Source organism: Drepanopeziza brunnea (assembly GCF_022702325.1).
Source record: "Drepanopeziza brunnea f. sp. 'multigermtubi' strain 214-2 chromosome Unknown ctg8, whole genome shotgun sequence".
NCBI lineage: Eukaryota > Fungi > Ascomycota > Leotiomycetes > Helotiales > Drepanopezizaceae > Drepanopeziza > Drepanopeziza brunnea.
Genome location: NW_027094071.1, coordinates 2364322 through 2381050, shown reverse-complemented (window position 1 = coordinate 2381050; position 16729 = coordinate 2364322). Strand labels below are relative to the sequence as shown.

Sequence of the window (16729 nt, the reverse complement as noted above, 5' to 3'; positions counted from 1 at the left end):
TATAATAACGGTCGGATTTGCATCAAAAGCAAAGCCGCTTATAATTAATCTTCGTTGATAAAAAGAAAGATGATGCCGAATAAGCCGATTACTAGACGTCGCAGCAAAAAGAGTACGTTAAGGTGGCATTTTTGCAATGGTTGTACAAGGTAAAAAAACGCGTGTCGCGAAAAATCGCGGTTTTATGATTTTCGGCTAACAGCAGTTGCGGGGCACTGTAGTAGAGTGTGTACAAAGGTTGTGACTATATCTGCCCAGATCCGTCCACATCGATACCAGCTCATCCAATCCTAGGCTAGAGCTAGAACCTCCACCCAGGTACAGGTATATCCCGTCCTTTTTACATTGTGAAACATAATACAAAAGCAGAGAGCAATACTACCGTTAGTACATCCACCATTCAAATCATACCGTCCGCCCCATGCGTAAGAAGAGCAACGAAGTCTCATCCGATTTTTTTACCAGTTTCAATGCAACTCCGTAAGATCAATTAGCAATAATGGAGATGGCAGAAACAGAAAGGGGGAGGATAGACCAGATGGATGTATCTCTGAAGCCCAAGACAGAGAAAATAAATGCGATGTGGAATAGCAGAAAAAATGGGGTGATAGATATCTGTGCGTACGGTACAGCGAGAATGTTCTGTTGTAGAGTTTCAGGCGCAAAGGCCATGGGTCTATAACGAACGGGATGATATGGAAAAATTGAAGGATGCCATGATAGGTAGATATAGATATGGGAATGGATATCGTAGTAGGGGAACTTGAACATAAGACGGGAGACGGCGAGCGCGCTGTGCACTATTCCCTAGTAGCAAGCCTTGGGCTTTTGTGCCCCGAAGAACTCCACCAAAAGACTGATTCTTCGTCTTACACGGCTTTTGCCTTCAAAGAGAGTCGGTTTGATAGGGGAAAGAAACCAACAAGAGAGCCGAGAACTTATAGTATCACTTTAGTACAAATAATGGAGTAACAAAGGGGCCGAACTCGACGCTAAAAACGGGGCTTTGAGAGCCAAGCCACGTTTAGCGCCCTTTCCACCGACTATTCAGCATCAAAATGAATCATTTAGACGAACCCAAGCTACTACGTAGGTAGTAGTAAAAGAGGGCTTAGTGAGCTCTCACATGAAACAATGGGATACGCAGCTCTTGAATCCGACATTGGCTACTCACGTCATAAGGAGATTTGATGTCTGCATGAACTTCCAGCTTGAGCCCAGAGCAGTGATTAGCCAAGCGTGTGTTTCGGTCTTGTTACGTGAGTAAGTAGGTATACGAGAAGCGAGCAGCCTCGGCGAGCGAAATCGGCCTTCTTTGGCCTCTCCACCCCTGACTCCCATAATAAACCATCACCAAGATGACTCCACTTTTAGGCTTCTGGAACACTGATTAATGATCGTCATCTTTTGAAACCGTCTACCTTACGTACTAAATTCTTAGTTATGGCGCTGATTCTATATTTAGTATAACTGAATGACTTAACTCGGCTGGGAAACTTGTTTATTGTTGCATGTCGAAAGTATCATTTTGCAGAGAATCTTACCAAGGCTTAAACCAATCAACTTATAACAATCCAGCCTCGAAAAGTATTTTTAGGTCAGTATTAATCTGTGCAATTAAGTTGATAGAGCTTTAAGCAGTTTCAGAATAGCGCTTTATGATTTATAAGCCTAATCTAGGTCCGATATTTAAATACCGGTACAAAGGAGTATTCTTATCCCGGAGCTTAGCGAATCACTTCCTGGTTAAAGGATCAGAACCCACCGCCGCGTGCCCGAAGATACAATTTGGCAGATATGGAATGACGGTATAAAGTCAAGGAGGCTAAAAACAAAGGAGCTGTGTGCACTAGCCAGCCTCTGTTTCACAAATTGATAATAATGAAGACTAAAGTTGCTGCAAGCTCTCTTTAACATCAAAGGTCATCACTGGAAATTTTCTTGCATAAAGCAGCCGGTAGATCTAGCTGGGCGGCCCACTCAAATAGTGGGTTGAGGCATGCGAAAACCAACTCTACGTACCGGTAATACAATGTTCGAGGCATGGGAAATAATCGGCCTCCGGTCGGCCTTCGTAAGGCCTTCGTAAGGTTATCGCCCAGTAAGCGCCGCATCGAATGAAACGAAAGTAGTAGTACCTTACTACCCCCTTCCATGAATAAATGTCGAAAGTATAATTTCGCAAGGGATCTTACCAGGGCTTAAACCAATCAACTTATAAGGATTCAGCTTTGAAAAGTATCTTTGAGCCAGTATTTAGTCTATACAGTGGAGTCGACAGGGCTTTAAGCCATTAAGAAACCACCGCTCTATGATTTATGGGCCTAAACTGGGTCCGACATCTATTCATGGGGGGGTAGTAGTAATAAGAGAAAGAAGGGGTGAAAGAAATAATTAATATGAATCACATTCATTTGCGACAAAGCCGAGTGATACTTACATAGTAGTTCGAAGTTTATAATTGTAATAATTTTAACTACGGGCTTTTGAAATGTATTTAAATACCTTTAAAGTCGCCCTGTACTTTTGTTCATCATCATCAATACGGTCCGGCACCATACTTCTTTACAGCTACTTATTTCCTCTATAACAACAACCCTTTTTTGACTTCTTTATCAACATGCAATTCATCAACGCTTTCTTCGCTGCAACCACTATTGCAATCGCGCTTGCGAGAGAAATACCTGCTCCTAAGCCTAAAAGTACATCCGAGTTTGGTTTTGAACGCGAAGGACAAATCTTGATCTGCGAAGACCCTGATTTTCATAAGTGCACTAACGTCACTTATATGCAAGACGCATGCGGTAAGAAATCCTTTTTTTTTTAATTATTTGAAAAGTTTAAAAGCTAATAAATACAAAAAGTGGGACTCGCCCCACAAAACTTGGACAATGTTATGACCAGTTTCGATACTTTCGCGTACGGATGCGAGTTTTACAAGTAAGCAAATTATTATTATAAATCCTTAATTTAATTTGATTTCAAATAGCTAATTGAGATTAGTCTTGCTATGTGCGATAAAGACAATACAAACTTCGTTTTCCGAGGTGCTATCACCGATCTTTTAACGAGCAGTTATTCTTCGTTCAATGACCAAATTACTTCATTCCGTTGCGGAACGTAAGATTCCGAGATACGATATCGAAAGATATAAAAAGATAAATAGCGAAGGAAGGTCATTTTGATATCGTAAATTAGATATATCTCCATGGTTTTGTATTGCTAAGCAATTACGACTCTGCTAGAGAGCTCCTTATCTATACAAAGTTTCGTCATAAACCAGCTGCTACATGTGATCCTGGGGGGGGCTAGAATTCTTTACCTGTACGAGGTGCCTCTTACAAACCTTCAGCTCTCTTTCCCTCTTTCTTTTGCGGTAAAGAGAGAGATAGAAAATCTAGAGAGACGAAATTGAATCATCGATATGCGACGTCTCTTCGAAGAGATCTTCCTTCACCGGCGGTTCCGAACCTCCCTTTCTCTTCTCGAACACTACGCCGACTACGATCTATACTTGACGGGGCATACCGATTAGAAAGACTAGGAGGATTTGCGATAAAAGAGGAACGGGTGTAAGAGATAGGTAAGGCTTAGTTCGATTAATCGAAAACACGGTACTGCGCCTTCGAAAAAGCGTTCTGCAAACACATCGGCTTTATCCAAGGGCTACGAACGAGAACCTTCTTAGATCTACGACGGAGGAGAATGATGTTTGTATTATAAGGATCGAGGCCGCTCGTAAGGCCACACGTATTCGATAGTTACCGAAAAGAAAACTCGACGTACAGCATTATGAATTGCTTTTAAAAGGTTTACAAGTATCTAGCTATTTAACGAAAGGTTTTCTTTGACGTGGTTTTTACTCTCGATTAAATAGTACTTTATATATAATTCCTTTACTTAGCACGTCGCCGTACCTTATAAAAGGTCTTTAAGGTCCAAGCATTGCGTTTTAAATACCCGCCCGACGTTAATAAATATAACAACAACAACAACATGTGATCCCTGAATATGCAATCTGCAAGCCTGCCTTAAAGGCAGGTAGGGGTTATTTCAGCGGTCCTCTGACCCTCTTTTATAAGAGACGGTTATTGGACCGTTTAAAATCAGCACTAGTTACAAATCAAGAATAGTTCACCTTTTGATCGACCCCGAGCTTGGGACCGTCCTATGGCTGTCCTATAGTAATTCTCGTCTAGATTTTCAAAACAAGCTCATTAATAAGCTCATTTTAAAATTCTAAAATAGTTCGATAATTATTCTAAAAAATAAACAGTCGTAAATAAAAACTGGTTTTTAAATGGAATCGTTTTATTGATAATTTAATAAAATCTATGCCAAGATATTTCTCGGTACCACTGTTACGGCTTATATATCAAGGCTTTAAATTTTTTATAATCGAAATCGGTCGATTTAATAAAAGTTCACCCGTACGATTCTCGCCCCTCACTTATTCAAAGGTGGTAAAGGGTGTGTAGGTACCGGTAGTACAATAGAAAGGAGTGCTGAAAAGCATATATAATTATTCGCTTATTAATCTAAGTTCTCCGGAACGGTTTGAAGTTTGGGGACGGCCTTAGGACGGCCATAAGACGTTCTTTAAATGGTCTTCAAACACTCGGAGACGGTTTTCAAGACGGTTTTTATACAAAAATACAAGCATTTATAATAGACAGTTTAGTCGATTAAAATAGTTCTATTTTAGCTACTATTTAAATAATTTAAATCATTTATTTTCAAATTCTATTTAATCTTAAGTATAGGCTTAAAGTGATCCACTAATTATACTAAGCTCTTGAAACCGTCTTTTAAAGAGACCGTCATCGGATTATCAGCTGACGGTTTAAATAACCCCCTACCTGCCTTTAAGGTACTCAAGACGATGTTATTATTATTGTTATTATATTTATTAACGTCGGGCGAATAGCAAGCGAAGCCTGCCTCCTTCAGGCCTCTCATAAGGTATGTTACGGTAGCTGCGGAGCGTGACCTCGTGAACTGACTGAGACCGTTATATAGGTAGTCAAAAGCAGAATAAACCTCCAATCTATTCTTGTACCCTTTAACCGGGGTCTGTTGACCGAGAAGTACAGCTATACTCTCTGTACGATTAGGTAGTACTACAATTGCTATTCTATTCGAGCCGTAACATTGCCTTCCGACGGGTCTTGCTTGCTCCGCTGGGTATAATATAAGGGAACAAAGTGAAGGCGGAGAACGTCTAGGAGGACTGTCCCAAGTAGCTGGATCTGGTTTCAAGGAGCCTAGTGTACTCAAGATGATGGATGAACTGGCGGCCTCTTATGCACGCAGTAAGGGGCCGCCAAAACTTCGAATATGAACCTTATAAAACCTTATCGCAATAAAGGATTCAGCCCACCCAGGGGAAAGCCACAGAACAATAAGCCCCCAGACCGGGCACTCTCGCGACCTGTCCAGAGTCGCTCTCGGATCTCGGGTAATTTTTTGAGATCAATATAAGAAATGAAACGGAACATTTCTCATCGAGACAGCAGGCTAACAGGCTAGAAAAATAAATCCCCCGAAGACAGATCCAACCTCGACACCCTCAGGGATACAAAGGGATAATACATCAGAAAGGCAGCTAGTATCAACAAGAGAAAGAGAGAAAGCCGCGACTCGTGAACGTCGACGTGGCCCTCCTAAAGCACACTATTCAAGAAAGAGAAGGATAAACAATTGGGTAGCAAAACTTGGAAGTGTATCAAAGCCCCCTACCTGTAATCACTGTATACAAATACTGTACGCGTAACTCGATTTGATATATTGTATGCATGATATAGGTTTGATGCCAGACAGTTTTCCTCGAGGGAGAAACAGAAAGGGGATTAGAGGTTGTTGAAATAGAAGTTAGACTAGCCAGTCTTCAGGTCACATGATTGATTAGACCAGCGGAAACGAGGCCAAGCATAAACACAAACACGCTCGCAGCATCTTCATAATATCTTCTTACACATATTAAACGATACTTTATGACCACTTCTCTAGGTGATACCTTTGTCGCATATCCCTACGCCTATGTTTGTGCTTCAACGCGATGCGGCCGTGGATAGCAATATTCGTGTAGAGAAAACCGGCTGCAGTCGCGGTCGCGTTCGGATCCAGGGCGCTGTTAAGTGATTCCCGTATTATTGCCAGAAAAAATTCCTTTGAATCCGAGACAGAGAGGAACCCACCTAAACCAAATTCACCAGTCTCATAATCCTTTACCACAACCTGCTCAAGGAGTCACACCTTCCACTTAGATCAGATAGACAAGCACCACGTCGGCAGTTCAGCCTATTAGCCACGTGATCTCCAAGAACCTCGTCTTCGCTGCCCTAGCATCTGGTCATTCTCTGCAAGAATAATCTCTCCGCTCAGAATGGCTTCTCGTCATTCGGTCACTCCGAACGGCAGTGGTTATCATGAAGTAATCGACCTTGTCAGCAGTAACGAAGACGAGCCTCAATCGAAACAAAAGAAGAAACCAATCTATATCGATTGCACCACCCCGTCGCCTCCACCGCGCCGACCGCGTATGGGTCCTGGCAATGCTCCTAAGACAGAAGCAATACCAGCAGTACATGCTACGGGCTCTTCGGCAGCAGCTCCCCCAAAAGCACCGCCGTCTAAAGTCCTTTCGGCGGCTTCTTCAGCATCGGCTCCCCTTAAAGTACAGCCATCTAAAGTTCCTTCGTCAGCTTCTTCAACATTGGCTCCTTTCAGAGCACAGCCATCTAAATCCCCCTCGATGGCTAATGCACGCATCAAAGCCCCGCCTTCGCTTTCGTCGATCAAAACCGCGCCGCCCTTGGAGCAAAGATTTCAATCCTCTAGAACGGCTGCCGCGGCCCGATCGCTCCAGTCTTCAATCAATGATACGCCAGCAAGACGGATAAAATCCTCTCCTGGAACTGAGAACCGCCCAAGAGACAGTACCCCCAAAGCCGCACCAGAAACTCAAAGTAATGACAGCCCCACTCCAAATGCTCGAGTCAAGTTCGTGCGCCCACTTCGAATCGAGTCGTCTGACGCCAGTGATGAAGATTCAGATGTTGTAGGAGACATCTTGCCAGCCGCTTCTGCTATCTCAGCGGATCCATCGCAAAGGTCTCATCCGTCAGCGTCTTCAATCGGTCCACACTCCCCGTTGATGACCCGTATCCAGCGAAAAAGAATGGCGGACGGGAGAAGCACCTCTCCGAGAGAAGCCATAGCCCGACGAAGCGAGTCAAAAGCCACACCAGAAGAAGCAGGATCATCAGATCACGATTTGGAAGACACGCTCCGTACCTTTTGTCAGGCTATGAAAGATGATCATGCCTGTGCGATTAGGTACTTAATTGAAGATGCCCGCAAAACCGCGCAGAAATTTAAGTCTGATTTTACGGATAAGATATCACCCTTTTGCTCTCTAACGTCAGTGAAGTCGGTCCTAGACGAGCCAGCTCCTGCAGGAACATCCACAGAAACTGTCAATCATTTCGTGAGTGCTCTGTGTCTAATGCTCTGAACTAGAAGCTTATCGGTACAGCAATACTCCAAGGGTGGTAGTAAGGTAACCAAGAGTAAAAGCACACTGGTTGCGACCAAGGTTTGTGACAACACACCTCGGGTTCCAAAGTACACCTCTCATACCAACGTCCGTCGGAACATTCTTCGACCTGACGATGAAACGCTCAAGTTTGTTCCGTTTATTGAAGGGTTAGAAGGGCCAAAGGACAGAAGATGGGAGGAGTTGGCCAAAGAGATGCATTCCGCTTATACTGGTCATCGAAATGACGAAACCAGTCAAGAGATCGAAGAGCAGTCTCGTATTCGGTCTTATATCCCTCTATGGCTTGACGAACTCCACCAAGGCTGTGATTTGGATGATTTAAAGCATTATCTTCTTCTCCGGGATGTAGACGTCGGCGATCTCGGCCTAGACCCTCGGAACCAAAAATTGCTCATCAAGACGTTCAAGCCATTTAACGAACCAACTAAGACAGCCGCTAAGCGCTTTTGTGAAGCGTTTGACAATTGCGGAGCTTTCGAAGTCTCTCTTCAACACATCGTTATTCCAGCGGCACTACTCAACGAGATGATAGCGGCTGCGAAAAAGAAACCCATCTCACCAGTCAACCGTATTGAGACCTATGCAAGTATGACTTGCTTAATATGCGCTGCGATTGATTGTCCAACACATGGGGACTTTATGTATGAACGCTTGAATGACTCTGATATGGATGAAGATATCCATGATCCCGAAACGAAGTACGAGCCTCTTCATCTCGCCTTGAGCTATGAAGACTCACTGCGAAAGCATCAAAGCCGGGCCTCAGCCGCACATTTGGCACCTACTGCCAGAGGCAAAGGCAACCGCTGTACTGAGGCCTGCTACCTATCATTTGACTTCTCCGAGCAGTCCTACCAGATCTCAGAGGAAAACCTTGCATACATTCCTCAAATGCTGCTTGTATTCAAGGATCCTGTGTATAGAGCTTGTCTTATTGCTTTTGCATTGGATATCCCTTGCTGGACGGTCTATGCCGAGATTGAAAAGCTTGAAAGGGAAGGTCTGCCGGATAGAAAGGAGGAGCCAATCAGTGACCGTCCAAAGAAGCCAGCTTGGTACGACAACAAGCGAAAGTTCATCCACGGCGATTTGAATGACCAGACGACCGCACACTTACACCAGATGCGGACGCAAGCAGTCCCCGTAAGTTTTTTCTCATCGCATAGCCCAAAACTGATTGAACACAGTGCTAACATGATACTACAGTGTGGTCACGCTGGAGCTTGCATCGAGCGGCCAGGCGATGAAAGGCACTCCTGCCATTGCGCTACTTCCAATATTCTGTGCGAGAGCTTTTGCGGTTGTCCCAATGACTGTCCACGCCGATTTACTGGCTGTCCCTGTAACTCTTTCGGAATCTCCTGTACGACTGGCAGCTGCATTTGTATCCAGATGAACCGCGAATGTGGCCCTGAATGTTGGTCATGCGGAGCACTTGAGCGAATCGACCCTATCAACAAGTACAACGACGACCTATTCAAGACCGGCTGTCAGAACGTTTGGCTGCAGCGCGGAGTATCGAAGGCCACGGTAATGGGCGAGAGTCAACTCGTTGGATTCGGTCTGTATCTGGCAGAGACAATCAAGAAGGGCGACTTTATAAGCGAATACACTGGCGAAGTAAGTTAGTTAAACCAAGTCCGGAACCTCACTGACCTAATACACAGAACATTTCCTCTGAAGAAGCAGACCGCCGCGGTATTGTTTACGACCGGAAGCTTCTCTCCTTTCTATTCGATCTCAACCGCGACCGCGTCATTGACGCCGCCCGGCTCGGCAACAAAACACGCTTCATCAATCACGCTTCCTCTGCCACCGACGGCCTGAATTGCGAAGCCAAGATCATGCTAGTCAACGGCGAGCACCGCATCAAGTTCTTCGCGCTACGCGATATCGACGCAGGCGAGGAACTACTCTTCAACTATGGAGAGAAGTTTGCAGAGAAGCAGGGCTTGAACAAGACGCTGCCGAAAGCTAGAGCAGGAAGTAAGTGGGGTGTGCTGGAAGGCGATGAGGCGCTGGATGCGCTTGATGGGATGGACCAGCGGAAGAGGGGCACGCGGGAGAAGATGTATGCTATCCGTGGTGGGAAGGCGGGTGGGAAGTCGGGACGCGGAGGCAAGATGAGGAAGAGCGCATTGAGTGTGAGGCTGGATCTGGAAGCTGCTGTCGACGAATCTGTTGAAGACGATGATTACAATGTGGTGCTGGATGAAGATGCGAGTGAAGAAATAGAGGATGGAGAAGACGAAATTAGGGGAAGAGGTAGGGGTAGAGGGAGGGGGAGGGGGAGGGGAAGAGGAAGACCTAAGAAGAGGAACGAGATGCCTATTTGGTGAAAGCGGTAGTCTGATAGCTCGTAGTTAGGATATCTTGGTCGTTATGGATGTGTGCGTGTGTGCAAGACGATGATCTTTATTGATATGAGGACTAGAAACTTCGTCAGATCCTGTGGCTTCCCGTGTCTATACAAATAACAGTTACCGATGAAAAGTAGGTTTTTTTGTTTTCTCCTGCACTTCCTTCAACTGTGCCGTCGTGAAAAGGAGACCGGTTTTCATCTATTTAGTTACTCCCTTCGATCAAATCGCAAAGAGTAAATTCTCACTTATCGATTTTCGTAAAATGCTGTATGTTGTAGATGCATCACTGCTCCTATCTCCCTCTCTTTCAAATATTTAAAGAGTGGCGCCGACCCATAGACAGTAAAGAGGGTGAATGAGCTGAAATTAATTTGTTTATCCACGTGATAATATTACGCGAGACGAGTGCGCTTTCCTTTCTGACGGTTGCCGAAGTCCGGCCGACTTAAAAGAGAGAGGCAGCTTGCCTACCTAAGGTACCTACCTCACCAACCTCACCAGCCCTACCAACTACAACTACATCAACTCAACATAGCGTCAGAACCAACACCAGAAGGTGCATGGATTGCGCGCTCGACACTTAAAATGGATCTCGGTGCTGCAGCTTCGATGGAAGATAAGGCGCAAGATCACCACGCGCAAGATCACCACGCGCAGTCAGACGATATCAAAGCAGATGGATCTGGTGAAACGGCAGAACAGACTGGCGGCGAGGAAGGAACGGGTGCAGAAGATGAAATTGGTGCCAGTTCTCAAGGCCAGAACCAGAGAGGTAAGTTGATACCGAACACGCGCGATCAAAAAGCATCCTGCTTTTCTTTTTCTATACTCCGCTCATCCTACTCTCCTTGCTATCCTCAAGTAACTAGACTTATCTTTAGCTTTGTTTCCGGTCGGCTTGAGTTGCGTGCCGCATACTAACTTAGAACAGTCAGAATCGAAGGTGAAGAAGTTCCGTACCTGCCAAACGAAGTATGGCTCAAGATTCTCCGTCAACTTCGACTATGCGACATCAAAGCTCTGCGTCTGGCGTGCCATAAGCCATGGACCGAGTTAGGTGCAGGTCTCTTGTTCCCTAGATTTGTATTCCGACCGAATCGAGACGATTTCCAGCGCTTCCATGAAGTATCGAAACACCCGCTGCTTTTAGATGGCATATCCGAAGTACGATTTGAGATTGGGGCGATGAATCTCTACCACATGGTCAAGCAACTCTCGTTAGAGTACGCGAATGAGTACAACGAATCCCTCCTCAACTATCCCCACGATATCACCTATACCAAATTCATCCAGGAAGTGAAGGATATGGCGGTCCGCGAATACGCCGTATGGAATGAATCATGGCATAAATCTGAGCAAAGTTATAAGGATCCCAGTACGCTTCAAGAAGTGTTCCAGAAGATTCCAAAACTTCGCAAGGTCAGTGTGACGCGGAGGTCATGCACTTTCGAGAATATAATGCTTTGCAATGCCTTCATCGAGGGCACGGGTTTTAACGACTTCGAAGGTGCCGCACAGGAATTTCTCGCCATACTTAAGGCACTCTCTGCAATGCCTGAATGCAAGCTGGAGAGCCTTATCCACGACCAAATACCCGTCACCCTCTTCAATGACCAGGGCACTCTGTTTCGAGAAATCCCTGCCGAGTCATTCAAGCATCTTGTCATTCTTGAACTGGGTCTCGAAGCCACGATGAGCCCCCCCAGATCTGTTTGGAGGGGTTTGGGACCCTTATTGAAGTCAGCAATGCACCTCAAGGAACTCAAGTTCGGCTTCGACCCCTTCGATCGATACACAGAAAACGCTCCGGTCTGGTCGATGGATAAAGAAGAGCCGGAGAGTTGGTACCTTCCTCTTTGGAAATTACTAGACTCTCATACCTGGCCGGGCTTGCGATCGTTGTGTCTGGATGGCTTGCTAGTCTGCGAGACCGGGCTGATTGACCTACTCGCACGACATGCCTCGACCCTCCGAACGCTCAATCTGAACACGATCGGTCTGTGGGAGGGCAGTTATCGAGGACTTCTCGCACAGATTCGTTCCACATTGCAGTTGACGGATTTCCAGATATATGGTCGCCTGCGGGCATTCCACTCGCCTGATGAGCAATTTGGAAAGATACGCCCCGCTCTCATGTATGTATCCTGTCCTACATCGCCTGCAATTGGGCATTTTGCAGCACGGAGTATCGGACCCCCTGGGGAACCTATCGCAAGCGCAGATTGCGGCCCAAGACTCCGACAGTTCGTCTTGGAGGGCGGTGCATGGCCGACGGGGCCGATGCTGATCTATACGGGTATGACTCAGACACCTCCTGACGAATCCCAACACTCGGCAAACTGTACGAACTGCGCAGTCAACAGAGCTCGGATCGATAAGGATTGGCCGGCTGTGGAGTACCTGGGCGGCTGGGAGGATATCGATCCGGGTGCGGAAGACCCTGATGATGGTGAGGAGGAAGAAACCCCCGCCGAAACCGAGCAGTCCGGAGTCGAGTCGACGTCGGAGCCTGGCGACCCTCACAAGAATTATTCCTCCGACATCGAGGACCACATTGTGGATAACGGCGAGAGCTACGATGAGGATGGTTTCGACTCCTGGGGGTTCACTAGGAAAGACTACGAGGAGAGCGATGGGCCTTATTTTAAGCTACCAGGCGAGCGGATTGGTGGAGTCTTTCTCCAGAGGCATATCCTGAGACAGACGCGTGCGCTTCTGGACAGATTCCACATCCTAATTGACTGCTTTCGAGATGGGCGCTCTATGGGTATTGATCCGAGGGATTTTGAGGATTTTGAGGAGCGGTGGAGACGTCTTTAACGACTTCATGTTGGACTATGTACAAGAGTTGTAGATACGCTTTTCTATACGAATTTGGGGCGAGGGGGGAAGGGGGGGGGAAAAGGGGGGGGGGGGGGGGGATATTGCGCCGGGGAAATACACGGCATGCGGCTTCGATAATTATGAACCAATGAAGAGATTACCAAGCTTGGGGGGGGGGCAGTGGGGGGTTTCTTCTTTTCCTTTTCTTTCGCAGGAGCCACTTACTGCTGTACTAAAATCTCCAAGTCCTCTCGGAGCTAGCTGTGCTTGATTGACCTATGCATACTTCTTAGCCCAAGAAGGACAGAAGAGGATGCTAGCCCGGCCTGCGTCTTGCCCAGCCGTCAAGGAAAGTTTCGTGCAACGTACAAACAGCAGAGACCTCCCTCCCCCCACCAACTAATCAAAAGTTCCCCAGACCTCCTATCATGTTAGTAATACGCGATATCCCCAGCGCAAACTTACATTTCGCAGCTGCCGCGATCCAGAAACGACCTAGCCAAATGCCCCCCTCCCTCGAGTTTTCATTCTATTCCAAGGAAAGCCCTCTCCTGAATGATCACGCAAACCCGGGAAACTCTTCACCTCTGGCCTACATAGCTGTGTCCATATTCAGATTCAGATTCGAGAATTCCCCCACCGGCATTCTCTTCTCTAGAGAGGCAGAGTAGCGTCGTTCAGCTTCCTAGCATATAGACCAAGAGGTAAAAACAAATAATGATAATAATAATAATAAAAAATCATTTCTTTGATATCAGCATCACATGAGAACTTCAATCACAGCTAGCTGGCTTCGCACCGCTCTCTGCTTTAACCCTTCCCTTTTCATGGAGTATGTATAGCCTTTCTTCTTATTCTTCTTCTTCTTCTTCTCCTCCTCCTCCTCCTCGCGGGTCGAAGGCGCCTACACACATCACTTATACACGTACACCCCTCTCGCATCCCAGAAATTCAAAGACCAATCAACCCCCTACCCTTCCCCCCCCCCCCCCTCAACCCCTTTCCAGTCCCCCACCACCGCAGACATCGCTACTCACCCTTCAATCATCTCATCAAAGGCCAGCCGGCGCCGGCGCCGGCTCGGTCTCGACGTCAAATCAAGGGTATCGGCCGTCGTACGCTACCATTCTTCCCGCGACGCGGCAGAAGGCGTCGTCCGTCGTCCCCCGTCAGAAGAAACAGGTAGCGACTAAAGACTCAGGCGCAGACCAAACACTGATCCTGTTTTCCGGCTGCGGGTGTCGAAGCAGAGGCTGTCGTTTTCCCCTCGTCATGACTTACCGCCGTCGTCGTTGCGGCTCGCTTCGCGCTTCGCGCTTCGCGACGTGACGTGGAAAAAAGCAGTGGAGGTTTTTACGCTTAGTCAGCAATACCCCCAGAGCCGCATCGTGATCTTTATCTTATCTTACCGGTATTCTTGACGTCGTCCTCTCTTCGATCCCCTGTGCACTACCTGTGAACCGAACCGTGCTTCTTTACGAAGGGCGATGCTCTCTCGGATGATTCATGTATGATTGGTTGCAAGCTTAGGAATTGATTATGAGGTTTCTCAAGTCTTATTTGAACGATCTTTTTCTGGACATGATACCTATAGCCGTGATGATACCTATAGCCGTGAAGAAGCGCCCAAGACGAAAGGGTTTGAGAGATGCCAGGGGGGCTTTATTGCTTTGCCTTACGGGTACCGGTACTAGTGATGGAGAGCTAGACTTCTGACGCTACAATAAGATATTATTAGATTCTGAGAATCTAATATTTTTAGAATTGGGTTCCAATGATAGGATAGTCCGCACCGGGGTAGTAATTCGTTGAATATGCCTAGGAGTTGCAAATTTATATAGACGGTAAATAACTTTACCCTATTAAACAACGAGAATTCTGCACGCTCATAAAAAAAGAATGGTAAAATGAAAAGCATAGGATGTGGATGATTCGTTGTGTTTCATTTTCATGCTCTGAATTGGTGTATTGACCGGCGAACCCAGAGCAGGAACTATCTACTGAAGACTTCCTGCACCTCCCAAAAAAATTCAACTGTATCGTCCCGGCCACAGGTTGGCGCTCCAGATTCATGTGCAAAACCACAACCCACAAACTTCGGCTGAATCGCCACGGCCACGAATTGGCACCCGGAATCTGGACAACCACAACCCACAAACTTCGGCTGAATCTCCCCGGCCACGAATTGGCACCCAGATTCATCTGCAAAACCAGAACCCATAAACTTCGGCTGAACCGCCCCGGCCACGAATTGGCACCCAGATTCATCTGCAAAACCACAACCCGCAAACTTCGGCTGAATCTCCCCGGCCACGAATTGGCACCCGGAATCTGGACAACCACAACCCACAAACTTCGGCTGAATCTCCCCGGCCACGAATTGGCACCCAGATTCATCTGCAAAACCAGAACCCATAAACTTCGGCTGAACCGCCCCGGCCACGAATTGGCACCCAGATTCATCTGCAAAACCACAACCCGCAAACTTCGGCTGAATCGCCACGGCCACGAATTGGCACCCGGAATCTGGACAACCACAACCCATAAACTTCGGCTGAATCTCCTCGGCCACGAATTGGCACCCAGAATCATTCTCGCAGCGAGACTCCGGCCGTATCGCCCCCGCCACAAACAGGCACTCCAGAATCATTCTCGCAGCGAAACTCCGGCCGTATCGCCCCCGCCACAAACAGGCACTCCAGTCTGCAAATCATCTTCTCAGCTACAAACAAACACACAACACTCCAAATCTTAGTGTTCCTCCATAGCGCCTCCGCCGCGCCATCAAAAGACTATTGTACCTTTTTAGCCATGAAGAATTCTTATCAAGACCGATAGAAGCAGTCTCAACATTGAAAACCTCTTGGCGCAAAATTTAGCCGCGAATAAATCTTGTCAAGACCGATGGAAACAGTCTCAACATTGAGATACTCTTGGCATTAAGCCCCCAAAGGCTACATCACCACCCGACTATGCCAATGTCAGGAATGAATCAAGTGAGGAGGGAGGGAGCATAAACTTACACGAATCAAGCCAGTGCACGACAGTGCCAATTTTCTTCGACGCCATGCCCCCACCCTATGAGCCCAACCCCATAGCATGGCTCTCCCTCGGACCACCCGGGTTCCTTGCTCGACTCCCCGAAACGGAGGAGGGTCACCCATCGATGTTTGCGAAAAGAGGCAGCTGTCCACTCAACGCAGCGGACGTGCATACGAAGAGGCCGATGAGGGAGTCTAGTCGAACCCGAAGGCCCCCCCGGGACCCGCGCAGCGCTCCTCAGCTCAACCTCACCGTGGACTGAAACTCAAACGATCTCGATCTCAAGCAGGCAAGTAGACCCCGAGCGCCTTTCTACTGGAAGCTACTTGAGATCGGTGTGGCAAGCCAACACAATGAACGCTGAGTGCCGAACCCAATCGGTCTTCTAACGTATCTGGGAGATGATTAGAATGTGACTGGGGAGAGAGGAATATTGCTTACTGGAGGCCGAAGATTGACTTCCTGCCGTGGACTTGACGTGGGCTCTGGCGATGTTAGCCAATGGGGGCTTACCTTCTCAACCCTGAGCATGTGCGAAACCGAGACCGGTGAGACTGGAAGGGAGTTAACATATACACACGGAAGAAAAGAAGAGGGGGGGGGATGTATGGAAGCACGTACCAGTAGAGACGGACTGTAAGTCAGGTTGCGTGGCATGTTTGGTGCACGGTATGTGTGTTACGAGGAGGTGTTGTCGCGTGGTATATGTCGCGGTGTGTTGTGTTGAGGTGTTGTGTGAGGAACTGTTCTTGTGATGCTGTTGGAGGCGGGGTGCGACGCGACGTGATGAACTTTTTTCTGCCGCGGCACCGATGGCGCTGAAGTTGAGCCTGTAGAAAGCGAGGAGAGGTTAGCAAAGTATTCAGCGATGAGGAGGAGACCGATGAGCAATTGCGCGCAGGCAGTAGAGGGGGAAGGGGCACGAACCTGAGGATGTCAT

The 16729-nt window shown here is 47.3% G+C and overlaps 4 protein-coding genes across 4 annotated transcripts; 3 read left to right on the top strand and 1 right to left on the bottom strand.

Moving 5' to 3' along the window:
• Positions 1–2620: 2620 nt before the first annotated feature.
• L3040_005382 (uncharacterized protein) lies at positions 2621–3124 on the top strand (the record flags this gene model as incomplete). The annotated part of the gene is made up of 3 exons (XM_007292564.1): positions 2621–2804; positions 2865–2940; positions 3004–3124. The coding sequence occupies 3 exons, from the start codon at positions 2621–2623 to the stop codon at positions 3122–3124; spliced, it is 381 nt and encodes a 126-aa protein (XP_007292626.1).
• Positions 3125–6385: 3261 nt separating this feature from the next.
• On the top strand, positions 6386–12744 carry L3040_005381 (uncharacterized protein; the record flags this gene model as incomplete). Its single annotated transcript, XM_066157358.1, has 6 exons — positions 6386–7489; positions 7538–8704; positions 8768–9181; positions 9229–9826; positions 10466–10696; positions 10856–12744. The coding sequence occupies 6 exons, from the start codon at positions 6386–6388 to the stop codon at positions 12742–12744; spliced, it is 5403 nt and encodes a 1800-aa protein (XP_066011662.1).
• Positions 12745–14818: 2074 nt separating this feature from the next.
• On the top strand, positions 14819–15515 carry L3040_005380 (uncharacterized protein; the record flags this gene model as incomplete). The annotated part of the gene is made up of 2 exons (XM_066157357.1): positions 14819–15382; positions 15441–15515. 2 exons carry the CDS (start codon positions 14819–14821, stop codon positions 15513–15515), a joined length of 639 nt encoding a protein of 212 aa, XP_066011661.1.
• Positions 15516–16174: 659 nt separating this feature from the next.
• On the bottom strand, positions 16175–16729 carry L3040_005379 (uncharacterized protein; the record flags this gene model as incomplete). Its single annotated transcript, XM_066157356.1, has 5 exons — positions 16175–16183; positions 16231–16343; positions 16411–16423; positions 16534–16619; positions 16717–16729. 5 exons carry the CDS (start codon positions 16727–16729, stop codon positions 16175–16177), a joined length of 234 nt encoding a protein of 77 aa, XP_066011660.1.